Source organism: Aplidium turbinatum, chromosome 16, assembly GCF_918807975.1.
Source record: "Aplidium turbinatum chromosome 16, kaAplTurb1.1, whole genome shotgun sequence".
Classification (NCBI taxonomy): domain Eukaryota; kingdom Metazoa; phylum Chordata; class Ascidiacea; order Aplousobranchia; family Polyclinidae; genus Aplidium; species Aplidium turbinatum.
In genome coordinates, this window is record NC_137487.1 from 9,042,961 (window position 1) to 9,070,209 (window position 27,249).

The 27,249-nt window shown below is 38.5% G+C and overlaps 1 protein-coding gene across 1 annotated transcript in view; it reads left to right on the forward strand.

The window, feature by feature from the left end:
- The first annotated feature begins 960 nt into the window (after positions 1-960).
- The window catches only part of LOC145785759 (E3 ubiquitin-protein ligase TRIP12-like), a 31,832-nt gene continuing 5,543 nt past the window's right edge, over positions 961-27,249 (forward strand). Inside the window, exons 1-39 of the mRNA XM_082597467.1 lie at positions 961-1,112; positions 2,509-2,559; positions 3,161-3,240; positions 4,194-4,277; positions 4,898-5,003; positions 5,992-6,052; positions 6,634-6,720; positions 7,131-7,272; positions 7,636-7,716; positions 8,136-8,246; positions 8,477-8,615; positions 10,643-10,791; positions 11,426-11,515; positions 11,802-11,897; positions 12,736-12,902; positions 13,369-13,485; positions 14,138-14,407; positions 14,537-14,653; positions 14,808-14,925; positions 15,146-15,257; positions 15,463-15,615; positions 16,039-16,190; positions 16,365-16,489; positions 17,010-17,134; positions 18,121-18,253; positions 18,332-18,492; positions 20,508-20,624; positions 20,943-21,076; positions 21,213-21,438; positions 21,726-21,888; positions 22,279-22,743; positions 23,749-23,897; positions 24,258-24,363; positions 24,695-24,887; positions 25,005-25,111; positions 25,267-25,397; positions 26,254-26,369; positions 26,789-26,880; positions 27,025-27,175. Of these exons, the coding sequence (XP_082453593.1) occupies positions 1,003-1,112; positions 2,509-2,559; positions 3,161-3,240; positions 4,194-4,277; positions 4,898-5,003; positions 5,992-6,052; positions 6,634-6,720; positions 7,131-7,272; positions 7,636-7,716; positions 8,136-8,246; positions 8,477-8,615; positions 10,643-10,791; positions 11,426-11,515; positions 11,802-11,897; positions 12,736-12,902; positions 13,369-13,485; positions 14,138-14,407; positions 14,537-14,653; positions 14,808-14,925; positions 15,146-15,257; positions 15,463-15,615; positions 16,039-16,190; positions 16,365-16,489; positions 17,010-17,134; positions 18,121-18,253; positions 18,332-18,492; positions 20,508-20,624; positions 20,943-21,076; positions 21,213-21,438; positions 21,726-21,888; positions 22,279-22,743; positions 23,749-23,897; positions 24,258-24,363; positions 24,695-24,887; positions 25,005-25,111; positions 25,267-25,397; positions 26,254-26,369; positions 26,789-26,880; positions 27,025-27,175 (5,287 nt within the window). The 5' untranslated portion in view covers positions 961-1,002. The remainder of the gene's footprint in view (positions 1,113-2,508; positions 2,560-3,160; positions 3,241-4,193; positions 4,278-4,897; positions 5,004-5,991; positions 6,053-6,633; positions 6,721-7,130; positions 7,273-7,635; positions 7,717-8,135; positions 8,247-8,476; positions 8,616-10,642; positions 10,792-11,425; positions 11,516-11,801; positions 11,898-12,735; positions 12,903-13,368; positions 13,486-14,137; positions 14,408-14,536; positions 14,654-14,807; positions 14,926-15,145; positions 15,258-15,462; positions 15,616-16,038; positions 16,191-16,364; positions 16,490-17,009; positions 17,135-18,120; positions 18,254-18,331; positions 18,493-20,507; positions 20,625-20,942; positions 21,077-21,212; positions 21,439-21,725; positions 21,889-22,278; positions 22,744-23,748; positions 23,898-24,257; positions 24,364-24,694; positions 24,888-25,004; positions 25,112-25,266; positions 25,398-26,253; positions 26,370-26,788; positions 26,881-27,024; positions 27,176-27,249) is intronic.

The following is a 27,249-nucleotide window of genomic DNA, read 5'->3' on the forward strand; positions in this document are numbered from 1 at the left end:
TGCTGAGTGAAATTTCTTTGATTATTGTTTCCAACAATGTAAAAATAGGACAGAAAAAGTAGTTTTGATGAAGAAATTGTAAAACAAAAATATAATAATCTTACTTGATGCCCATCATGTGTCATTGTAGTAGTGTAGTACAATTAAAAATGCAATGCTGAAAACTGTGAAAAAATACAATTATTGAGTCAGCTGCTCACGTTTTGAATTAACTGATTTGCCAAAAACGTTTCTGAGCAATATGTCAAACTAAAGTCCTGCTGAGCTTTTCACAAATGCTATGTACCATTCAGCGATACAAGTGGATGTAGAAATAGGCCAGATTATAATGCTATTAAAACTGATTTCATTCATTTTTGCCAAATAGACAGCTCACGGAGCTAAAATAAAGGCAATTTTACAAGCTTACGATTGACTAACTCAGAAATACAGTATAGCCACTTTTGGGTCTTTATGCTGCAATGAATTTGTCTTTGCAAACGTGTATGACTTAAGCCGTGTGACCATGTTTAGTTAAAAGTGCTATACAACAGCTTTTTTTAGAAGTCTAACTAATACAGCTTTAAAACAACTGTTATAATACAGTGGCGTAGCTAGGGAATGTGCCACCCGGGGCGGATTCAGATTTTGCTGCCCCTTCAAGAAAAAGCATGTGAAAATGAAATGCGTTTTTTATCAGATTACATACAATCAAAATCAAAAATTGTAGTCTGAAAGTGCCGTCCCCAGACGTGCCCCCCTAGCTACGCCACTGCTATAATATAAGATGAAGATTAAACTCATATTTTTATCAGTACTTTGAAAGAACAAACTGAATGGTTTTGTGAGGACAGCTTTTTTTGTTCAACCATATGCCTTAAAAACACCTAAGTTTTTCTGTTACAACCTGTTTAAACTTTATTTTTTTCCTATTTTATGAAAATGAAAATCTGCATTAATTGATTGTTTATATCTAGGTTGTGTTATACCACAAGGGAATGAACCTATCTAAGGCCTATTCACATGTCCATTCGCTGTAAAAACTCTGCCGGGGGGTCAGAACCAAGCTCACCTTCCATCCTCGACGATCCTCTACCTTCTAGTAGTGCAGCAGGCAAAGCATCCAAAGCTGGGTATGTTAAATGATGAATATTATCAGTGTCTGTCTATGCTTGCAAAAATATTTCCATCAAAACTACTAAATATCATCACAAATAATAAAATGAGAATGTTATAATTAGTACTTATTGATGTCATCGAAATGTGTCATTGGGTCGATCGATACTTTGTCAACCCTATATTTGATACTAAACACTACTTAACTCTTTTGGATGTGGAATCAGCAAGGGCTGTGAAGAATATAGAGTCCATGGTTTGGCCATCCACATCATATTTTATGTGCTTTAAGTGCTAAATATTGCTTTGTCACACCTTGACTCTTTGTTTCTCAAATACCAGACATTTTAAATTTGGGTCACGTGTGACTAATTGCCAGGCCACTGTAAAATATCAATTTAATGATGATTCAAACGTTTTTCCAAGGTAATCAACTTGTGTATAGCGGCCCTATCATGAATAAAATCATCACATCAACGAATCTTTCAGATTGTAGGCACATAGGTAATCAGAGTGTTGCTGTGATTGCTTCCTGTCATTGTTTCATTTTTGAGAATCAAGAGTCAAGACCTTAAAGATACATGTGAAATTTGTAGATATTTGTTTATTAAACATAGTTTGTGGAAAAGGAAGATTGCTTCACGTGCGAAATTTTTTATGTAGCCTATATCGGTATATAAAAATTTTTGCAACGTTTGCTGCATGAATTTAAGCATTTTTGCCACCATTATACTCCCCTATTCTATGTGGAGTGCAATGCAATCAGTAGACAAATTTAATCAGAGTTCAGGTGTCTTAGTATTTTATGACTAACTCATCAATAATTCATTGTACAGTGACATAAGGATCGACACATGTTTGTGAAATTATCAATTTAACTGATAGTACAATATCTGTAGGCCTAGTGACTAGTTGAGCAAACTAAACGTGGAGAAAGTGGAAATGATTTAGATGATAAATTTATTAACACGAGTCAGCTAAGTAAAGTCATTTCTTTCTGGTTTTGTTATTATTATTTATTTGCATCAGACAAAAATTTCCATATTTGTATTAATAATTCAAAAAATAAATGGCATAGCCTACAATTTAACACAAACAGCCGCAGCACAAAAGTAGTCAGAAGACAATGTAGCACAAACACTGGCAGATACAATGGACTGCGGTCAGCTCAGCAAAACTTGATCGATTTTTTGTGCATTTTGCAACAAAAGTAATGTCACATCTTTCATAAGTGCTGCATGAATGCAATGTTACACAATTAAATTCAACTTTTATTGCACAACAAAATGACCAAGTATAAATATCAACTTGTGTTTACAAAAACATTTTCTGTAGCAAATTAACAAAAGTGTGTATCCATGGGCTTAATTTCAGAAATTAATTCTGTTTACAATGTTGTCTTTTTTATTGCAGTTATAAATCTCGTTTGAGACCAAGACCTACTCGTCAAACTGAATATTTCAGGTTATAAAATAATTTTACTTTAACACACTGAGTAACTAGTTTACACCAGTATCATAGCATTTGTTGAAGAATTTTATATCACTCCATCATTTTGTTGAAATTCGATTTTGTTGAAATAGGTTTTTGTACTTTCTTTCATTTTTTTAAGAAGATATCATGTCATATTACTGTTATTTGTTGATATTTCCATATTCATGAGCTTGCGATACAGAAAATAAACTTCAGAGTCAAAGTTTTTTTAATTTTTTTGTCAATGCACAATACGAGGAGTGGTTAAAAATATTTGTTTAAAAATACGCTACAGAGAAATTGCTTAATGTTGACTACATCCTTTGGTCTTATTTCTGTGTTACACTAACTTGTCTGTCAAAGCCTAACATCACTGTTGCATCAAAAAAGCATTTAAGCAAGATAGTAAACAATAGTAAAGCAGATTATTGTTGGAGAATTTATTCCAATTGTAATACATAGGTAATACACAATAAACTTTAAGTTAGTGGTTTGAATTTCTTTGTCTTGATTTTGCTGCCACTCCTTGTAAGCCAACATAAAATCATGCTTAACCAAATCCACAATTTTTAACTTTCATAGTGTGTTATAGATCCCCTGCTTCAAAGCGAAAGATACTCTCCAATACAGATCTGTTGCCCCACCAGAGTGTTTCAGAGCCTATCCTATCAAGTAATTATGGTTATAGTTATGGCACTTAAGTGTATAAGATGTTGTATATGGTGGTTCAAAATGCGTTACTCAACTACATTTTCGTGCACCACAAAACTGTTTTTGAAGCATGTAGCACCTAGGACCTAGGTACTTTGCGCCATTGCGACTTTAGATAATATTTTTGAATGGTAATTTTTATTTAAAATAAACATTTTGTGGGCCACAGAAAATTATGTGCGGTGCCGCAGTTCGGAATGGCCCGTTTCGGTGAGTCCGATTTGCTGAGTCCGATTCGGTGAGACCGATTCGGTGAGTCCGATTTGGTGAGTCCGATCCCTATTCAGTGATTTTTTTAAATTTTTTTTTTAATTATTGGGTACCGTAGCCTAATTATCATTGCCGTTTTAGGGTTAGGGGTTAGAGGTTAGAAACTCACTGAATCGGACTCACCGAATAGTAGCAGACCCGCCGCAGTTTGATCAGCCTCGATGTTTTGATTGCAATATTCCAGGAAACTGAACTACAGAAGATGCTTTCTACAGATCTCATTTGCCAGTGGTTTGCCTGGTAATAGCTGGCAACAAACACCCATTTTCCAACTTTGCAGCTAACTGCTCATTGAAATTCCAGTTATTATATATTAACTGTAGTTTTGAATCACGTACAAATGATTTCCCCATCTAACTATCGTACTTGTAGAAGGTCGTTTCAAATTACATCTATATTCACCTTGTTTTTATATCTTGCTTATTGAAATAATTATTTTGATTTAATAGGCTCTATGAAAGTTATGGATAACTTTTGCTTTACTCTTTTTGGTTGTGGAAAAAATACTAGAGTCTACAGAACTCATAAGCTTGTGTTTTATTGAAACAACATTACTACAGTATATATAACAATCGAACATGATCCTCGATTTACAAATTTCAGTCTATTTATCCTAAGTCTTTGTGTCTAATAATATTTCATAGTAGGAAGCGTTCCTGTTCCTGCAGTCCGTCAAACAAGAGCTAGCTTTTTACGTGAACAAGCAAATTTAGCAAGCACAAGCAAAGGTATAGTATAAGCATATGTTTGTCTAAGTAAATAATAGTAATATTGAATTACTGCTCAAAATCACTGGTTATTTTTCAAAATGGTATGAATGTGCTTTGGTATACACTCCTATTTCTATACTCGTATCAAACAATGTAGTGGGCGAAACATCCCTCACAGCAAATAGGCCAAAAAGTATGTTTTCTGGTAATACGTTTATTTTGGTCTATGTCGAATCATTTAGAATTACTGCTTTAAACTAAAGTAATTGGAGGGCCATGACAGATACTGTAGATAATAAGTCAAAATACAAAAAAATTAATAGATTAGGAATAATATCATCTGATGGTAAGTGGTATACTGAAAAGTTTGGGTGTTCATCAGGACAATTATCGTTTCTAGCGGTAAACGGTAAGTGGTATGATAGACTTGCACCAAAAGAAACATTTTCAATAAACTCGGTCTTATCAGAAAAACCTAATGTGTATTTTTGCCTGCAAAATATCACTGCTTTGTGTCACCACTGCAATATAAACATTAAACAAGCGCTTTTTTCTGATGAGCAGCGATTGAATACAAACCTATTGTTCAAATCAATATGTAAAAGTCGCCATGGTTCACGTACTCTTGCTATGCACAGGTCGAACAACAAGTCTTCCAGAAAAACGACATCTGAACAGCTCGGAGCCTTCACTTGCAGCAAAAAGAGCCCGTTCCAAAGTTTCTTACTCATCAAAAGCAAACAAGTAAGTGCAGTCAGATGAGAAAGTGGCGTCGGGTTTCTTTGAAGATCTTCGCTTTTCAGATCTTTCGTGTCATTTTCTGTGAACAATGTTGCATTGCCTACTGGCTTCCAAAATTCACTTAATGTTTTCTCGTTTAAGCTTTATTTGTTAAAACATTCGATTTATTGTTATACAATGACTTTTTGTTAAAATTTATTGCATTCACTTTTTCTAGCTTAAACTGAATATCACTTTTTATCGTTAGCCAGTCTTAGATGTACAGTAAATGAAGAAATTACAGGTTACAAAATCACTGTGTAATTTTTCATGTCAACCACAACTAATTTTGCATTAGCGGATACAAAAATCATTTGATTGATGGAAAGTTTGAGTGGTTTATTGTTAAAGCGTTTCATATCATCTCAAATGCGATACAATATTTTCAGCTAGTTCAGTACCGAGTTCAAATTCGTGTTGTTTTCCTTTAAGTTTCTTGCAGGAGTGTTTCGTTTGTTTCTTTTTTCGTCAAACAACTTTGATGTTGTATTATTACTGTCCTGCGAACCTTTTTATGTAGAAAACAAACATCAAGGCGTTTTTGAGGCAGTCGTTTTCAATCGACTTGTCGTCAGACAAGCTTCATGAAACACTTAAAAGTAACGTTGATTTGCATCAGTCTAAAGTAGGTTTATCATTTCCAAGCAAACGGACATATGTTTTCAGCTACGAAAATCAGCTTACCTTCTTTTCTTTTACGTTGAATCATTGCAAAACGGGCGTGTTTTCTCTGCTGGGTGGTTTTGTGTCAGCTGTGGTGTTAGCAAGTGTTCAGTTCGAATTGGTGTCATACGTTGAATAAATCCATGGTATCGGCCTGAATGGTTTTGTTATTCTAAAGTCTAAATCATCAAACACAACTTACACAAGCAGTTGCTTATATGTTACATGATAGATTTAATAATTAATTTAGTATGGCTAACTTTTCAAAGTGTCTTCTTTGTACATGTAGGAATCCAAGAAAAGCCGTTTCACAGGAAAGTCTACATCGTAACCAAGAAGAAACTACAAAAGTAAACTTGTGCATTCACTTTGTTTTTTTAAGCACTACATAACGATGAAAGCAACTTAAGCTAGGATGAACTTTAACACCTTCCACTTCCGTCTTGTACCGTAGCTATTTTCTTGTGATTTTTTTGATATAGAAAACATGAACTGTTTCTTGCAATGTCTCCTAGTCCTGTTACGCGACACCATTTGTTAATGTACGGTACAAACGTTGGCAACTCAACAACTGGAACTCTTGAAATGCTGCTCACATTTGCTTGGTTGCTTTAATATTGCCTATGATTCCAAAAGTTAGGTAACGGATCACGGATCAGCGATGTTCATTTTGTAATTTGAACGGATTCCCAAAAAACGAAATTACAGACCTTGAATCAGTGCAAAAAAGAGTAGATTTGCTGGTTAGGTTATGTTTGCTAAACCTGGCTAGAAAAGTACATATGCTACGAAACAATAATAATCTTTTTAATATGCAATATGCTTAATCGTTATCTTCAGATATTTGATTTCATAACTTTTCTGAATCACGAAGTGAGCTTTTCTATTGTTCATAACAGTCAATACTATTCATGAGTGTTTGCATTCCTAGGTAAAGGAGATTCAAAGCAAATTGTGGTATCCGTTCATTCCTCCTGGGACATCATCGGAATCTGAAGAAGAAGACAACTTTCAAGAGGTTGTAACTCTTATTATTGCGGATTAGCTTTTTCATTTGTTCATTTTCATGTTAACTTTTTTTTGAAACCTTCTGGGTGCGTTTAAGGTGATGGGGAATTTTGATCAGTAGAATTTAGAAATGTAAGGCATCCGCAATTTCGAAAACTATTATACAGTGACAACATTAAAGTGTTGGTTTGATTGGGTTACAATTACTGTAACTTTGTACATTTGCAAACTACATATTTGAATTTGTCACTGTATTTCACAAAACATTGACATGAAACTTGTTGTTTTGGTAGTTGTGTTTGCCTATCTTACTAACTCCTTTTTGAACGTACAGACCAGTTGTTTTTATCCTTGTTTTGTGAACCAAGCAAATCGTTTATGTATGAGAACGTGCGAGTCAATATTTTTTTAACTTCATAGATTGTTGGTAGCTCCTCTGCTACATCAGGCTCGGCAAAAAAACTGGCGTCGCGGTCCAAATCTAGCAAAAGCAGCGCAAAAGAAAGCAGTGCTTTGCCTTCCACGTCTACCACTAAATTATCTTCCAACTCGGAATCTAAAGGTACGGTTCACTTACAACATATTACGCTGCATGACTTTTCAAAACAGTAGAATTGAAACAAGAGTAGTTTTAGCATTTATAGCACTAAAGATGAAGACAGTATAGTTTTCGAAACGTTTGCTGAACATGAGTGTAGTATCTATATTTTGGGCTCTTTAATTTTTGTGTAAAGTGGTTTTCTTTCCTCCTTCCGAGCAGTGCTCTCTTAGGAAACTGAATAGTAAAGCTCAGTGTTAAACTTAGAATTGAAATGAAGGTGATGCTTTTGTGTGGTGGAAAGACGTTTTGTCAGTCTCACAGTGAATCTATGAAGCTCACATACAGATAAAAATGGAATTCATTTTCAAGTTGTTTATTGCTTAGGTCAACCTAAACCTTCAGCTTCAAAGTCAACTGGCCGTTTTTCATTGGGAAGATTTTCTAAATCTGAGTCTGCCAAAGCAGGTAAAATAACCTGTATTCTTTTGTTGGTGAAAAGACACCTTGCACACGAATACGTTTCGATTAGTTGTAAAGTTTTACCTTCAAAGTTAACCAGCCAGAAGTGCAAATGTTGTGACTCTGTGACTCAGTCTATGAGAAACAACTCAGCTGGCAAACGTTTCTGTTTTAATCCTTTCAGTGTCACCAGATATTGAAACTTCAAGGAAATTCTTTTCACTTAAAAAAAATTCAGGCATCAGGATCATCATCAACATCTCGAAAAGATTCTTTCAAACCGAAGTCATCAACCTCATATCACTGGCATGCAACCTAAGCCTGTTGGTTCTTTTCGGCAAAATTTTTTTATTTCCGTCACCGTATTGTAATCTTTCTAACCTACATTCTTTATATATCTGACGTGACTCCACTGTCCAATTTAGAAACAACCAAAGAAGGAAGCAACAGCCAAAGTTCTGTGCAATCTTCCTCATCGTCGCAGAGCGGTGTGAGAACAAGATCAGCGATTTCAAAACATTCTAAATCTGCTAAAGGTGATATTGTAGTAACAATGATTCTACCAAAAGATTTCATTATATTTATAAGTCGTCGTATTTCTGCAATCCTGCGCATTTAAGTTTTCTCTTACTTACTATATAACTTACACAAGCTGCAATGAGTTTGTGTTTACAAGCGTGATCTACTTTTAAAATGGACGACGGATTTTAGCTACAAAACATGTGCGTAAATTTATTGACATGAAACTGCTTTTTTGCAAAACCAGGCAAAAGTTCAGGGAAGTCACGAGACGACGAAAACAAGTCAAAAAGTCGCAAGCGTTACCAATCCCCGCCTAACCACCCACTCTACAGCAGAAGCTCCGTTACTACCTCAACCAAGACGGGGTCGTGTGCCAGTGCAAGGTATGTAGCTGCAACGTAATTTTGTTGGTTGTTGTAACAAAAAATAGTCAGATCGTTTCTCTTTTCGACTTGTTTTGGAATTGTCCACGACTTATTTGTTAACTTCACGGTGAAACCACAAATATATAGCACTTTTCGAGCAGCTGACTTTACTGTTTTGAGCTTATTGCCATACCTAACCTCCGTTCAACACTGCAACTCAGCAGCCATTTCGGAAAGTGGTTTTTCGGATAAACATTAGGATCTTTAGTTTACTGTTTTAACCTTTGACCTTTAACTATTCCTTTTGTTTTTTTGCATTGCTTTCGGCTTGAAGTTACTGAAGTAGTTCTATTTTGCTGTATAGTAACCCAGATAGCAAAATCCGTCATTTTAACATTGATTCAACGTCCGCAGACGTTGATTCAATGTTAAAATGACAAATTTTGTCCTCTGGGAAGCCACCGAATTTAGCAGATGTGACTTAGTACTCGGAAAGTTTCGATTGTATTTCTTACTGTGACAAATATGAAGCACTTGACATGCGTAAAACATTGCTTTTGGAATCTCTGAATTTAAGTTTCCTTTCAGACGGCAAATCAGTTGTTTTTCGCCGACTGATTTGCTGCCTGGGAACGCCGAAAATGACTAACTTCTCTCAAGTCAATACGCTGGCTGCTTGTGTAGTTTTTTTTTTATGATGAAGAATTAACTTGCGATTTGTCACCGGATATTATCCGCTGCGCAATCTTTCGCTTTGCATCAGTTTGTTGTCAAGATTGTGGAAAGTCATTGGGCCATTACAAACACACGTGACGTGACGTCATGACATTGTATGGTGACTTTCCAAAGCGTCAGCAGCAGGAAACTGGCAGCAGAGAACAGTATGCCACTTTTACAGATCTAGTATAGTTTGTCTCAGACAGCGTGTGATGTATTTATGTAAAAAGGATTGTTTTTGTTAATAGCAATGTACATCGCACGTCATGCACTGACCAGTAGTGATTTTTTGTAAAAATGAATATTTGCATTCAGGCAATGTAGTTGCAAAAATGGCTAACAATAACATCAAACATTTGCATTGAAGTGCTAATCTATGCTTGAACGTTATGCTTTTTTTAGAGCTTCTATGGAAAGTTTGCCTTGTACTCATATAATTATATTTTGTTGTTGCAAAACTCTATATTCCACCATTTGACTGTTATAAAAATTGCGTTTTGATGAAACAGACTTTGCAAATATTTGTCTTTCGAGCTGCTACATGGAAATGTAGCCTTCTTCCGCCAAGTTATTAGTAGCCAACAAAAGTGCTGGCTTTGTTAACTGTTCGGTGCGTGGTAGCTACTCCAGATGGCGCCTGAGGAAAGCTGATGAGATTACAATCACTAGATAGACCAAAACGCACAGATAAGTTCGCACTGTGTGCTGGCTGAGCCCTTTTCCTGACAAACGATTTAAGTAGAGAACTTACCAGACTCACACTATCCGCTGTTTGCAAGGTTAATCATTCAGTTGGCCTACTATTCTGTGGTTACGTTTTTATCTATAAACAGACTAGGTCACAGTCAGCGATTTGAGAGTAGCTGCTTATGAGAAGTTTAGTTGACAGTATGCTTTGACATGAAATCTGTTTATCAGTATGCAGTGTTTGATTTTGTCCGACTACAATACGATTGCCGGAACTATTGAGTTGCAGATGCGCATACCACCCTGTTTGTTACGTTCGTGAAGCCATACGTTGAAGTGTTGCTTCAAAACTTTTGTTGTCTATTGCTGAGAGTGTAGAAATTGAGGCAGGCTCTTGCATCAACAACAATCGTTTTAGGAATGATAGAGAGGTCGTATATGAGAATGCAATACTGGACCAATACCCAGACAGCAAAATCCGTCATTTTTACATTGATTCAATGTCTGCAGACGTTGAACAATGTAAAAATGACGGATTTTGCTGCTTGAGAATTGTTTGATTTAATTTTTCATGTCAATAAAGAATTAGTTAGCTTTTCTTTCACTTTTTTGAGCAATGGTTTGAAGCAACTCTCCTCCAGTCGCAGGGGAAGGGGCAAACCATCCAGTGGGAACCCACGAGAACAGGAAGAGCCGTCGCCGGCGGTTCCTGTAATGTCCAGAGACGCAGCAAGATCTTCAGGAGACGAACAAGGAAACGTGCCTCAAGATCCTGCTGCTGAAAATCAAGGTAAGAGCGGAAGATTTTTTTAAAGCTAAAATGCTAGTGAGGAAATTTTGAGCAGTTTTTTGGTTCCTTTTGAGTTTCTCAAAACACTAATTTAACTAGTAGCCTTCTAGCTCTCTAGTAGCCTTCCAGTGTAGTCCAGGAACATCGTGAATCTGGGGTGGTAAAAGGATAGACCCTCGGCCCCAGAGGTTCACGCGACGACGACGACTAATTTAACGTTATGTCTATTATTATGTTCAACGGTTACTCTACGTAACTGACATGTGCTTTCTGGTTAATCACGAACATCAACACGAGATTTTCAAAGTAACAAGACGCTGTGTAAATTCTTTCATTCTTGTGTCATTATCAAGCGAGTGATCGTTTGCATTAATAATTTTACCGTCTGCGGACGTCGAATCCATGTAAAAAGGACTAATGTTCTTGAGTTAATTGATTATTGATAAACCAAAAAATTGAAGTATTTCAACGCTTAACGACTGAAACATTTCAAATACTATACAAAAACGAGCAATCGATAAACGCAGTCAAATTACTTTTTATCAAACAATGCGGCAACATCTGTCAAGTAGCTTCTGTCCACTGCTCTCTCGATTGTATTGATTGTTCAGTTAACCAACCTCGCATTGAACAGGTGGTTCACCAGCCGCTCCCGCTGTGCCTGCGGATAATGCTTCGAGTCCTGATGTAGAATTTGATGACCCCGATATGTCTCGATTTCAAGGTGACGAACATCCGTGCCGATTCTGTCTTTAACTTTGATCTGCCGCAATTACAACGCATCTTTGCTTGACAAAATTAGCATAAAAGGCGATTTGGTAAATCAAATGATCAAAAACAATACGTGACTTTTGATTTTACTGCAAAGAATATAGTTTGTGCGCAAATCAACTGTTTTATACATTGATTCAACGTCTGCGGACGTTGAATCAGTGTAAAATACGGCTGATTAGCTGTCTGGATTTCTATGGACGCTGGCTATATCACTGTCATGCGTTTTGTTTCTTTAGCACTCTTGGAAGCTCGTGGGCTGCCTACCCACTTCTTTGGAACGCTGGGACCGCGCGTCCAACAAATTTTTAATCGATCAATGAACAATGGACGAAGTAAGTTTCAAACGTTAAATAACGTTTCCTTAACATTGCATCAATTGCAAACGTATTGAGTCAACAATTAGTTTGTTAATCTGTTTCGAAACGATCGTTTGAGCGTCGGTTTTCATTGCCAGACTTTGAGTACATGAAACAACCATCCAACAAAATTAGTCTTTTTTGCGTTAATCAAGCATTTGATGACGTTGCATCAACGTATTTAGACCAATTTTATCAATCTGGAATGCGAGCTGTGCGTTGCCTACTGGGACAGCTAATTCTGTTATTTTAATTGTAAAAATGACAAAAGTGTAAAAATGACAGATTTTGTTGTCTGGGTAGAAACGGCTGATGCGGCAAATTTTATCACAGTTTTAACCGAGTTTCATTATCTTCGCCGCTTTGAATGATTGTCCACTCAGTGGCACTGTTATCCTTCCCACGTGCTTGCCAAATATCAAGCCAGTTCTTTGTTAGTCGAGCTTCACTGTGACGAGCTGTGCTAGTTAATATCATAGAGCTAGAGGCGATTTTAAACAATATATGAAAGTAGTGATTGGTTTTATTCTGTTCAGGCAATTTGCACTTAAAACAATGCAAGACGACCTGAATGTAAACATTTGATTTGACAGTTCAGCTGACTATCTCCATGTGTTAGTGTTTGAGATTGCAGAAGCAAATAAGTCACTGCTTACTTACTGTTATGTATCACGGTTTAGTATATAGCGGCAGCTGGCCAGTGCACAATTCTTTTTCATCCAGTGCGCAAGAGCTTAATACAGGAGGTGAAGCGGTGATAGTGTGAACACTTTAACTTTGTTCCACAGCTTCAACCCAGCATTTTTGTTTGTAGGTTCCAAAGCTCAACTTCTGTTGCAAGGCATGCAAGCCACAGGGGACGAGTCTTGTCAGCTCCAGTCTGTCATTGAGATGTGTCAGTTGCTCGTCATGGGAAATGAGGACACTTTGAGTGGTTTTCCGACCAAGATGGTCGTTCCAGCTTTAATTACTCTGTTAAAGGTATGTTGTCATTAACTCAATTTGCAAACGAGATTAATTGCTAAAGCTTCTGTTGTTAAATAACCTTGTGTCAACAGGGCCGTTGAGAAAATATTTTGGGCTCAGTAAAAATAAAATGTCTGGGCCTTCATGACCACCTAATAAAACACCTTTAAAAGAATGCGCAGTGTTTTTAATTCCCCGTGCCTCTGGAGAGATTCTGGACCCTTAAAATCATCCCGGGTCCAAAAGTGTCACATGAACCGCCCTGTTATGGCTGTTGATTGTGAATGTTAAAAAAGAGCTCCTATGTTACTGTTACTGCATTTACATTCGTAGCTGTGAATCCCCCACAACGTGGTTTGAGGCGTCTCCTTTCTACTTCAGAGAAACTTTTGACGCTTTCCATGCTTTGACGCTTCAAACCCAAACGAAATTTTTTCTTTTCTCACCCGGATAACGTTTAACTTGACTGTTGCTTGAACAGATGGAACACAACTTTGACATGATGAACCACGCGTGTCGGGCGCTCACATACATGATGGAGGCGCTGCCACGCTCTGCTTCTGTGGTGGTAGATGCTGTTCCTGCGTTCTTGGAGAAAGTATGTGCTTCGTGTTCGTTACCGAGATTTTTGTTTCGTTGTTTTGATTCTCCAAAGCTGCAGGGATGTACGGCTGAGATTGCACACAGTTGTATGGGACTGCTCATACATACCCAGATGGCAAATCAGTCGTCTTTTACATTGATTCAACGTCTGCAGACGTTAATGTTACGCTTCGTTGTTCGAAATTATAGCCAAGGTGCTGTTCATTTCAATATCAATTGCACTCAAGTAATTATGTAACGTTGCAATGCTGTTGTTTGGTTATCTAGACTTTCGCCTGATGGTGCAGATTTTGGAGTAATTACTGTAGACCAAAAGACAAACAATTAATTTTTGTCTGTCAAGCCGATCTACAAATCAGTACTCTTTTACATTGATTCAACGTCTGCGGAGTGCAGACATTGAATCAATCTAAGAATGGGAGATCTGCCTGATGAGATGAGGTCACCTGCCAATACACAGTTGTGTGTTCTCAGTGGGATTAACCTAGAAACGTTCAGGCGTCAGTCTGCAGACGTTCAATCAATGTAAAAATGATGGTTTTGCTGTCTGGGATTTACTTATTTCAGAATCAGCACTTTTACCTCACCAACTCACAGGTTGCTTGCCCATATAACAACATTTGTCAATATTGGTATTTCATTTGCAGTTGCAAAGCATCCAATGCATGGACGTTGCCGAACAATCACTGACTGCTCTTGAGATGCTGTCTCGCCGACACGGTGCCTCTATTTTGAGAGCCAACGGGCTCTCTTCCTGCCTTTTGTACCTTGATTTCTTCTCCTTGCCTGCCCAACGAAACGCACTGACCGTGGCGGCAAACTGCTGCTCTGTATTGACACCAAGTGACCAACGTTCAGAGTTCGATAAATATTACGGAAGCTCCATTTCCTTGTTGGCGCAAAGACTTTCTCACCATGTGAGTGATTTAAGATTTCAACCTATTTGGATACCAAGCGATATAAAATTGAAGCTTATTTATGTAGTTTTTTTTTTATAAAAATTGAATACAGTATCTGATACATACACGCTTGCTTGTTTCACGCAGGACAAGAAATGCGTGGAGAGTATATGTCTGTGTTTCGCCCGTTTAGTCGATAACTTTCACAACCAACCCGAAATCCTGCAGAATATCGCCAATGATGGTTTGCTGAAAAACTTTCAGGTTTGAACCTTTTGATCTTGAATTATTTGAAGTAACTATTCGTTGATTCCACTACCATCGTAAACCGCCTAAAACCGTGACTTTTTGCAAAACACTAAGTTTTTGCACTCTCTGCCATTTTGAATTGTTGATATCATTTCACATCTTGCCGCAGAATCTTCTTGTGGTGACTCCTCCATTAATCGGGAGCAACACCTTTGTGATGGTGATCCGAACAATGAGCCTTCTCTGTTCTTCTTGCCCTGATCTCGCTACTCAACTAGTCAAGCACAGTAAGCAACAATTGATTCTTTTTTGACGGAAAAAAGTTGCTTTTTTGCATCGTTTCATCTTTGCTAGACGTTAAAACGATGTAGAAACTGCAATTTTTGCCAGGTCTTACGAACATGATGCTATATCTTTGATTCCACATCAGCCGATTGGACACTGAGCTAAATAGCTTCTTTTTGCTTACCTTTTGCTTTGTCGCTCATTTCTCTTCGCGCTTTGCAGATATTGCGGACACTTTACGGTACTTATTGTGCGGCACAGCTGCAGATAATGAAGACATTGAGCTGGTACCACGGGGACCTCAGGAGTTATACGAGATCACGTCTTTGATCGGGTACATTTATCGACTTGAAAAGCACTTGATAATTCGTGAAGTACTTATCGCTTTAAAACATTACTTAGTTTTTTTCTTGTTGATTAAAGATAGTACTGCTATTTTGCATTCATCAAATGCTCGCATTTGTTTATTAAAGATATCTGATTAAACATCTGTTTCCTGACTTGTCAGTCCTTGCAATATGTTCTTAACTCTTCCTCAGTGAACTGATGCCTCGTCTTCCTCTGGATGATCCGATGTTCAGCGTTGATCGGCTCCTCAAGCAGAGTTCGAAGAAGTCGGACCATCATCACCCGACCTGGCAGTGGCGAGGTGACGAAGGATCGTGGCATCCATACTCGAAGCATGACAACAGGTACGCACCGCGCTGCCATCACAACAACTTGGATTGTTACACTCCATCTGCTCTCTCTGGCTTTCAACTCAGTTCGATGACCAATGCTGGCTGCAAATGCCGTTTGTAGACGTTGAATCAATGTAAAAAGGCAAAATTTGCCAACGAGGTCTTACTCTATTTCGTCATTTAACTTCAAAGAAGTAGGGTCCTCAACCTCATCCCCAAGCATCATGGTTTTTATCATCACTGTTAAATTATACAAGATTGTTCAGCTTTTGTTTCCAGATTCATTTTTGGTAAGATGTAATACTTGGTTAAATTCCGCTTTTAGATTCTAAAACATTGCAATTTTAACACAATTCTAGCCATCGTTGACGTTGAATTATTGTAAAAAAGGATCGGTTTACCAGCTGGGTTGTTTAACCCTCTCCTTTTGTCCAGAATGATTGAGGAAGCTCATAGAAGTGGCGACAACGAAGCCAGTTTGCTCATACAGAGCCGTGTCTACATGCTTGACTTCACTGTGATGCAGCAGATCAATGAGGACACTGGTAACAGCAGAGCTATAAGAAGATATACTGATGCAAAAGAAAGTAAGTCCATCTTCTTCACCACAATTTGATATTTTTGCATGCTTTCAGTAATTATCCAGACAAGAAAATCCGTCATTTTTACATTGATTCAACTCCTGCAGACGTGTAATGTACTGTAAAAATGACGAATTTTAAAAATACAGTTAAACTGATGTTGGCTTTTGTTGTTTGCAGACAAACCGACTGTGGTTAAGACAGAGTCGGATAACAGCATGACCGACGCAAGGGTGTCTCTCGTCAAAGATGATCGTGAGGTCGTTTCGGGATTCGTGCGTTCTCTCTTCACGGTTTTGTACGAGGTACTTGTCTTGCATTTATGAGCGACCACTGCTATCTTCTGTCATCAGTTCAGGCTATTGTTACAAACTTGGTAACTCGTTGTGTTCATAGCGCATAAGAACAATGAATTATCATACTTTATGTGGCTGTTCCTAGTTTGTCTTGTCAATTTATTTGCTTCATTAGCGCCACATAACGAACAAGCAGAGTGGATGAGATTGTCAAAACAATGCATTGTATAACTGTAGGTTACATTATGGCGCAATCAGGAGAGTAGCGAAAGACCAAAAGCAGATCATAAGTCAATCCGACAAGACAAAATTGTATTTGGGGCATTATAGCGTCGTTTTTATTTCAACAAAACTTCTCTATTTTTTTACTTAAAAAAGTTTTACAACCTCTCAAAGTAGATTTACGCAGTCAGCAGACTAACCGAGGTCTACAGTCTCTACTACCATCAATTCCATCACATGCACTATCATATCGACAATCATATCGACACACAGTGAGTTAGTAAAATATGTTTCAACTCCTTTCCAGGTATATGGGTCTTCTGCTGGATCTCCTGCTGTCAGACACAAGTGTCTGCGCGCTGTGCAGAGGATGATATACTACGCTGAACCGGAACTCCTTAGAGATGTCCTAAAGAACCTCTCTGTATCAAGGTAGCTCTTAGCAATGCCCTGAAGCAAAACTTTTCTGACTGTTTTAACAAATGTTTTTTTGATGGAGTGACTTCACATAAATTGCCCCTGTTGTACCGGCTCTCTGGCCTGGTGCGAAGACCGCCTTTGGCTAATAAGCTTGCTAACTTATGCGCCATATTAAAGTTCTTATTTAGTTACAGCTTTTTCTTGTGCAGACTTTAATCAAAGAAGCAATAAGCGACCGATTTGTCGGAGTTCTAGACCAAGATTCACGAGGCATAGATCATCAAATCTTTCAACCCAGGGCTCAACAAGCAATTTTTTGCTGGCGGAGCCTCCTATCTTTTAACCGTTTTTGATTAAATTGTCACGTGTTGTGCTTCTCATATTTTGCTTTGGTTGTGCCACTATCTCGTGTTGTGCTTCTGTCCATCTTGCGTAATCTGCTTGAGTCCTTCTCTGAACAATTAAATTCACCTCTCAAATACTTGACCCGTTGTGCTGCGTAATTTCTCAGTTATCTTTTTGTGTGAGCAAGTTCAGCAGTTTTTCAAATGTTTAGAATTGACCACATTTTTGCTGTAATACTCTATGATTTTGTAGTATTTCCTGTAAAATATTTTTTAATAGGCTTGAAAGGGCTGTATGACTAGCCGAAAACGTTCGCTTATTGTTTTTTTTTTATAATGTCAAATATAGTGTTGTTGCTGAGTTGTGTCTGTTTATGGCTTAAAAAGTTACCTTTCTACCCAAATTGGATTAAAGAAATGTTTTAAGCCACTCGAGTTCCTCTATCCTCAGCTTCAGACGTTAAATCAATGTAAAAAGAACCACTTTTGCAAGGTGGAATTAGTTGTATTATACAAAGTGATACATAAAACAATCGCTTTTGTATTATGGTATCAGCTTCCCAGACACCCAAGCAATCGTATTTTACATTGATTGCTTTGCTATCTGGGTTATTGAAACACGAGCCACCTTAACTACAACAATGAATTTTCCAGCCACATCGCTTCCATGTTGTCAAGTACCGACCTAAAGGTCATCGTCGGAGCCCTGCAGATGGCAATGATATTAATGAACAAGCTACCTGAGGTCTTCGAGGTGTATTTCCGCCGTCAAGGTGTCACACACCAGGTAAGGTTCGGTTTTTCACTTCGATTCAACGTTAATTATCGTAAAAGGCAACGTCGTTTACCGAATCTGTTTTATCAGGTTGAGCAACTCCTTGATAAAAATCACAAAGTAGTTGGTGTTGATCGCGGGGGTTCCCCTCCAACCGTCCCTGCAGACCAACCCCCTTCGAACTCTGCGACCCCGATATTTGAAGGAGCTCCAAGCAGCACTGACCCTTCGCCTTCTGACCCCTCAACAGGGTGAGCTCATTGGTATTTGCCTTTATTTGATGTTTAGCTCGAATAATGGTACTTTTGTAAATTGTTGTTTGTGAAGCTCCATGGATCACCAGTTCTTGGTTTGGTCATTGTGCCAGGTATCAGTGACCATCACACAGGGCTGGGGAGCCGGAGCTGGAGCGTTGGAGCCAAGCATTTTCTCTGGAGCCGGAGCTGGAGCCTTTTCAAACATTTCATGTGGAGCCGGAGCTGGAGCTACAAAATATTTATCAGCTCCAGCTCCAGTATTGAATACAGACGAAATCGGTTAATAGTATACTGTTTAAACGTATCAATCGTTTATTTGAATCAAAACCTGAAATCCCAAACCAAATCCAATCTGATGTACAGTGCCGGCAAAAAAAATCTTTACATTCAGTTGGCAAAAAAAAACTTTACATGTAAAATCTGCAGAAGTTCTTAGCTTACTGTGTTCCCGCCAAAAGCATTGCGTCATAAAAACGCTTATAGTTACATCATTACCCACTCTCTGGCAACACTTCGCCGTAAAGCCATTGCTCTGCGTGCGCAGTGTTGCTTTCCAGCTTCGTGAATAGTAAGGGGGCTGAAATCGCACAAAATTTTTCGTTTTCTCAAAGTTTCAAGGTCTTGCAAAAAATTTTTTAAAAACTAAAATGGGTTGAAAGAAGAAGCAAATGGAAGAAAAACCTCGTGCCTTGACTTTGTGAGAGAAGGGAGATTCTGTGATTGCTGTAGCCAAAGATATTGGGGTCTCCAGAGAGGCAATGTATCACCAAAATCTTTGCAATGAGTGAATATTTCACCTTTTTAATTGATAAATTGCCTCTCTTGAGACCCCAATATCTCTGGCTACAGCAATCAAAGAATCTCTCTTCTCTCACAAAGTCAAGGCACGAGGTTTTTCTTCCATTTGCTTCTTCTTTCGACCCATTTTAGATTTTGAAATTTTTTTTGCAAGATCTCGAAACTTTGAGAAAATGAAACATATTGTGCGATTTCACCTCCCTTACTATTCACGAAGCTGGAAAGCAACACTACGGACGCAGAGCAATGGCTTTACGGCGAAGTGTTGCCAGAGAGTGGGTAATGATGTAACTATAAGCGTTTTTGTGACGCAATGTTTTTGGCGGGAACAGTAAGCTAAGAATTTCTACAGATTTTACATGTAAAGTTTTTTTTTGCCGACTGAATGTAAAGATTTTTTTTGCCGGCACTGTAAAGTAAAAACATCGGTTAAGCGCATAGCATACCGCTTAAAAGAATAAGTCGGATAAAGTATGGAGCCGGAGCCGCTGTTTAAAAATTTATAGCTCCGGAGCCGGAGCTGGAGCTAGTGGATGAATGCTTGATAGCTCCGGAGCTGGAGCCGGAGCCTATGCTTTTTTGCAGTGGCTCCACAGCCCTGCCATCACATTGCATTGTCATCTAGTTTACGTATATCATTATTTATGATTTGGCAAGTTCTGCAATTGGTGGCACGGACTGAGGCTTGGCTCTTACTCTTTCGAGCTATCTACACTCCCTGATTTGAACTCACCGTTTGAACGAAATGCTGTGCTTCGGTCAAAAGGTGGTTGTTTCCTATACAAGCATGTTGTAGTAACTCTAGCTCTCCATCCGGTGCACATTAGCTTGACTGACTTTTTGTTTTTCTTTTGTGCTGCTTTTGGTATGGACTACCAGACTCAGGTGGAGAAAACATTGTTCTTTTTATTCTATGAACGGTTTCGTTATCCCAGAATAATGTTTACTTTTTTCGTCAATGCCATGTTGTTAAATCCTATAGCCAGCGGTGCGGTTGTGAATTTATTCAAACCAGTTCTTTTTCGTCATGACATATATGAACACTTACTCGATATAGCCTGCAACAACAACTTGTTTCGTTCCCACAACTGGTTTGCGTAAACCGGCTGAATCTCACCAACACTGGTTGTAACTACACAGTTGCACAAAATTAATATCAAATTATTCCCAAACACTCGAACTGGTCTGTAATTGAAGTTGCCACATCTCAGGCGCTTGTCGGATATATTGAGAAGAAAGTATCCTCCGAGAAAAAGTGCTGGAAAGAGACTCTCTTCCTCATCTTCTCTTACTCCTACCCCGGAAGACAACAGACAAGTCTCTGGCAGGTAGGGAAAAGAATAATCGCATAACTACTTCATGCTTTATTTACTTGTCATGGGGGAAGTACTTGCGATTTTTTTAAGAAGTTTATCTCAAATTCCGATTACAGCAGTGACTGGCCGTGGCATAGATACTACAGAAAGCGACTAAAATGCTTTTGTTGGTATAACGCCCTCTACTGCAGTTCAAAAGGATAGCCTAAAACATTGCTTTAACTATTAGTGTTGCAACCACGGGCTTTCCTTTAAAAAGAGTTAACTTAGACATTGAAAGAATTGAATGGCGTTATTTAACATTGACTTTAATTGCAATCTAACTTACAGACATCGCGGCGATTTGTCATCGCCCACCGATCGAGTTATTTCGCCACCCCTGACCAAGGCCAAAGCGTTTGCCGCCGCAATGTCGACTGCCGATGGCGCTACCGACACACCGACTGGACCCAAGTCGAAATCCGGTCAATGGTTATAGATTTTTGTGATATGTGTACTATTACGTGTTTAAAACTTGTTGTTGATTGTTTTTGTCTCGTTATATTTGTTTGCTGTGATTGGAAACGGTTTTAAAATTGAACTTGAATTTTCATGATCCAGGGAGTAACTCCCGTTCTTCCGCGTCATCATTTTTCTTTAACTTGAATCCGACGAGATGGAGGAGGTCTTTTCCTTCCTCCGCATCTGTCAGTGCATCTCCCACCACCACATCTCACGTACAATCTCTCTTGGCTCTCACCTCCTCATCTGCTCAAGCGGCGAGGGCGATGCGTGAAAACCTAACTCTTCCAAATCTGCAGAAGAATACCGGTTCAAAGGAAAACAAGTGGGTTGAGTTTTGACCGGATATTTTTAGATTACGTATTTGTGAAGATTTTTTCAATATCTAAGCACACAACACCATAGAACAACATCGTATATATGTTGATCGTCATATCCTCGTCTTAGATGCGATGCTCACGATCATGAGCACTTTCGTCAATTAATTGTGTCTAGTTTGTGATGTTGTCTACATCATTGTTGGTAACACGATTAATGCCATGTTGTTAGGTTTATCACTCAGCAAAGCTACGTATCTCTTTAACAAAGTTTCATAAATAGCTGTCACTTCAGAGAACAAGTGAAGCAGTGGGTGCGGGAACAGGCGAAGTTGTTCCTGGACAAATACTTCGCGTTAGAAGACATCAGCGAACAGTTGAGCGACGAGGGCGCCGCAGAAGACGCGTCTCTCATCAAACAACTGACCAACATCGCTCAATCTCTCGTGTCCTCCATGGTAAGTCGCTTTGGCATTAAAGTCGAAATACAGTGTTTTTTTCATCACAATTTCCACATGCATCTTGGTTAAAACAACAATGTACTTTGTTTGTCTTTGATGATGAACCTTCTCATTTACATGTTTCGTTCCTTGTGCACAACTTATTGAGTTTTTATAGTTTGATTTCTGTCATTAAATGGTTTAAAAGTGTAAGTTTAGAGTGAATTTTCTTTGTATGAGTCACTGCCTTTTTGCAGTTCTTTACTGATGAATGTGATGATGTTATATTTTCATTTAGTTTTTGTATTCATACTGAATTTAATAACTTATTTGTGGTTAACTGCGCAAAATGCTTTCTTTGTAAAAGCCAACCCATCCTTAGATAACCTCCCAATCTGCTTCTTTTAGACTATTTCCGACGCCTGCGACACGCTGCGTGCTTTTTGTGACATCATCAGCACTTCGGATGTGTCTTCGTTTGAACTTCAACACAGCGGTATTGTGACGTCACTCACAGCCTTTCTCACCCAAGAAGCTGAGCAGAGCAACAAACAGCCCGATTCGTCAAAGCGAAAGTCGCCACCCACACCGCCTATGATCACCCGCAGGCGCAGCAAGCCCGACCCCGGCGCTCAAACACCGGATCTTGATAGAGTGAGCGCGATGGAGCATGACCGTGCCGACTCGGCGTCATCTACCGACGCAAGCCGCTTGACTCGAAGAAGCTTGAAAGTGCACGGCGACGAAGCCGCACAGATCGAAGCTTCTGGAACTGATACAGCGAAGAAGGCTCCAAAGTGGAACGCTCCCTTTATCTCACTTGACAGAGACGAACGACTTCGAAATTTTCTGAATGTCTTCGTTGGACTGCCGGTCAGTAGCCACAAAAAAATGTTAAACATTTAAATTCTATCGTGTTTCCCAACCAGGGAGTCTTGTATTTTCCATTAGTGTTTCAAAACGGTTGCTAGACTACAAGCAATATGGACAATTTCACATGTGTATAATTTTACATAACTGGTAGACTGGTAGTACTTGGCTCTCAAAACGTCACCTTTTAATGCTTGGCTGCAATTCAAGTACCTTTCAATAGGACTGCTACTAATGCATCGATTGGAAAGATAGTAAACTGGAGCTTAAACGAACATTTTTTTTCATTGGTTTTTATGATTGTATTGGGAAGAATATAAATGGCTGGCTGACCAGGCCAGGACGGATTTAGAGATAGAAAGGTTCTAGGCTATGGTCCATTTTAGGTGCCCCTCACAGCCATCGAGACGTGTATATCAAACAATCACTGATTCCACAGTGAATTATTATTTATTAGTGATGAAAAAATATGCACGCAAGCAGAGACGTCGCCAGCACATAATTTCGAGGGGCGAGTAAATGAGTAGGCTGTTAGTGCACTTGTCAGTGAGCCCAGCAGCGTGCCCCCCCCCAAAATTTTTTAATAAAATGTCTTGAAATTGCACATTTTTTCTCAAAGTAACAGTTAAAAATGTAACTTTTAACCTGTGTCATATTTCCTTCCCATAACAAACACACCAGAAATTTAATTTGCATTACGACCTGTTTATAAATACATACTTTACTTTATTAGAACTAGTTGCCAGAAAATCTTACGTTAATACTTAGTGAAAGTTTTTCCAAATATATAAGCCATGTTTAAATGTTTTTAAATATACGTGGTACGTTTTAAATTTTGAGTCCTCTAAATCTTGTGGCCCTAGGCTTCAGCCTTTCTAGTCTAAAGGTAAATCCGGCACTGGGACTGGCTTGCAATTATGTTTTTGCAGTATTTGTTGTAATTATTGTAAGCTTACAGCTTACAATTTTTCACGCTGGAATTTATTTTAAAAACCTTTCAATTTCTAGGACACTCAATTCTCCAACAACCTGATATCAGCCACTGACAGCAGTGACGTGGAACCATTACGCAACCTAGTTTCCAAGTTGAATCTTTGCATCAACCAACTGGAGCAGTTTTCAGTCAAGTTTCAGGATCTTCCAAGCGCACCGGGACGGTGAGAATTGATTTTGATAAATACGTCGAGTAGCAATTGAAACTTTTAGTTGTGAAAACTTCGATCATAGTAGAACTCGCCTCTAGTGACATCTGAAGGGGCCTTGAAAAAGTGTTACCATAGCACAACTCTAGCTGTCGTTTAAAAACTGGATTTTGCAACGGATACGATACGATTATAGCGAAATGTCATATCAGCGGAATTCTACTGCACAACATAATTTAGCCGACACTATGTTGTACACTTGCGTCAGCGCAACATTGCCATAAAGCCTTAAAAAGATTTTGTAATCTTATTTCGCTACGATTTAGTAATACTAATTTCAACATCAAACAACCTCAACTGCCACTTTTCCCGCAGTGGCGTACAAGCGCTCAACTTCTTTTCGAGGCATCAGCTCAAGTGCCGACTGCAACGTAGCCCCAACTGCAACAAGTCGAAGCAGTGGTACGGAGGTCCAGTTCGGGTGAGTGTTGGCTTCACATACTGACTGTGCTTTTTTGACCTCGATCATGTTTGCGAACTGCAACGTTATACTTTTAATATTTTACAAGTTCCTATCGAGTTGTTTTCCAGACAGCAAAATCCGTCATTTGTACGTTGATTCGACGTCTACAGACCGTAAATCAATGTAAAAATAAAAGATTTTGCTGTCTGATTTATGATCAGACCCGGGACAAGAACTGGTCTGAATTTGACTTCTTTTGATGCCTTTACTTCTAATCTTCACTTCACACCCTTGTTGCCTTATTGCATTTTTTAGTAACTTGATGAAACGACTCTTTTCTCTTCCACAGGTTGATCCTCTAGCATTGGTGCAAGCTATCGAAAGACATCTCATCTCTCGTGGTTATGGAGCGGCATCTTCCTCTGATGGTAACGACACTCCGCAGAGAAGAGAGGCTCTCATGATGATGGGTGATGATGACGATTCTGAAGATGAAATAGAAGTTGATGATGAGGATGTAGGACCTCCAGATCTTCCCACGGGTACGAACAACTCCATGATCGCTGTATCTCATCGTAGATATCCGTGTATCACCGCATCAGAGTAGATTATATTGCATCGGATCAACATCAATTGCTTTAATGTAACCGTTTTTGTAGGTGGTTCAACACAAGACCAATCCTCATCACCATCATCAACAAACAAACACAGACTGGAGCTATACTTAGGAACGAACAAGTTGCCATATAACATGACTGTCTATCAGGTATGTGGTTGATAAATTATTGCAGTTTTGTTCTTTCTGCTGTGTTTGGGAAATATAGATTCCAGCTCTTCAACAGATTGTAAGGGTTAAAATCTTTACTAAAAACATTTTTCTCATTTAATTTGTTTTTAACTTCTGTCGCTTTCTGTATTTAGGCTGTAAAGCATTTCAGTGAAAACAGCGCCCAGTCGTCCTCCTTGGTCATGACGTCATCCGACCGAGACACGGACGACGAATCTATGTCTCTCTCTAACGCCAGTCTGTGGAGCGAGGTTCACACTATACAGTGAGTGAACGTGACCTGGACGAAGCGTATAAACTCACCATCTTAATTTTTTTAATAATATTTTTGAAATTGGACAAGATTTGACGAAGTTGACAATTTGAATTTGTCAATATTCAGGTTAAATTTCAAAAAGATTTTCCCTGAATTTTTCACAATTGTTTAAACAATACGCCGGCATCAATTGTTCTTTTGAAAAATTGGCATTGAAAAGTTTGTTGCACAGGAGAGCACTCAAACATGGGTTGAATTCAAACCACATTTTAAAAAGTTTAAAGGTCAGATTCGAAAAACTTATTGCACAGTTTTGTGCACCATATCAATTCTTTCAAAAGGTCAATGTCAATGGCTTTAGAAATTATCAAGTTATTCTAATTTTAAATACAATTTTACAAGTGTAATTATGAAAATTTTGGAAAGAAATCTCTTTAAAATTTAGCCAAAATATCGACAAATTTAAATTAACACAACTTCGTCAATTCTTGTTTGGTTTTAAAATTACATAGGTTTTTAACATCAGGTTACTGAGCTCTAAACTTTAACACCAAGTTCTATTGTGTGACTAAAAATTGCTGTTTTTTTATTACTCGATGTTGAGATGAAATGTCCCCTACGCTGATAGGAAGTTGATTTTCTTTTCTTTAATCTTCAACGCTATATCGATTTTTATTTAAATTTTCTAAAGCTGCATAAACAAAAAAATTGTTTTTAATGTAAATTTGGGTCTCTAAATTTGAAAATGAACGTGTGGTGACTGGATCCCCAACCCTCGAAAACCCCCTAAATCTCCTCTTATCTTACATCAAAAGTTGTGTTGACCAGTGTAACAAAAACACTTCGAACTGTTATTTTTTGACAGTTACAAGTTAGTTTCCGACACTTCCGGTTCTTCATCGGTAACCACAGCAAGTGGGAAGAAAGGAACGCAAAAGATTTCCCCGAAACTTTCAAAGAAACAAGACAGTTTGTTCTTGCGTAAGTGTTCGTGGTTGTGCGTGGTTTCACGGACCATTCTTGTACTTTATCAGAGACCTATTCCATGATTAGCTGTTTGGCATAAGGGGCGTCCGGCAACATCAAATTTGCCTAAAAAGCATTTCAAACATGCAATTTGTCAACAAATCCGTGCCCAACCAGCAAGAGTTGCCATTTTACGTTAATTCAATGTCAAACTTTGACATACAGTATAGCGAAGTGCCCGTACCCTGCTGTTGTCACAAGAAAAACGTCATTTTAGGTATCAACATGATCGATAACGTTCATCTCCCAGACAACAATAACCTTCATTTTTACATTTTAAAAATGATGGATTTTGCTGTCTGGGATTTCAAACAATGAATACTTTTGCAGTTTGTGTAATATGTTTAAAATTTAAGCGATCTGTTCACGTGCAGATGGAATCGTATCACCGTTACCCAGGCCGTTGGATAAATACTTGGTCGACCACCTCCCATCTTCTTTTGTCACCAGCGACCCCAGTAAAGAGGTAAGGTGTTCCATTACTGTCACGATATTTTCCTTTGAAGAAAACGGCAGATTTTCTACTATGAAGAATACGACGTAGAATTGATGTTTTTACCACCAAGCGACGACGTGTTTCTATTTTAGTCACTGACGTCCATTGTTCCAGGTGCTGTGCTTGCTGAGGATAGTATTTGGGCTTACAATCCACTGGCACAGCCTCTACAATCCTAGTGCTCTAAAGAACGACAGGGAGCTAATCAGTAAAAGCGACTTTGTCAACAATAAACTATCAACAAAAGCTCACCGGCAGTTGCAAGGTGACTTTTTGAACGCAATAAACTTAAATCACTTTATCAACATAAAAAACGAATGAAAAACATCTCGTTTGATA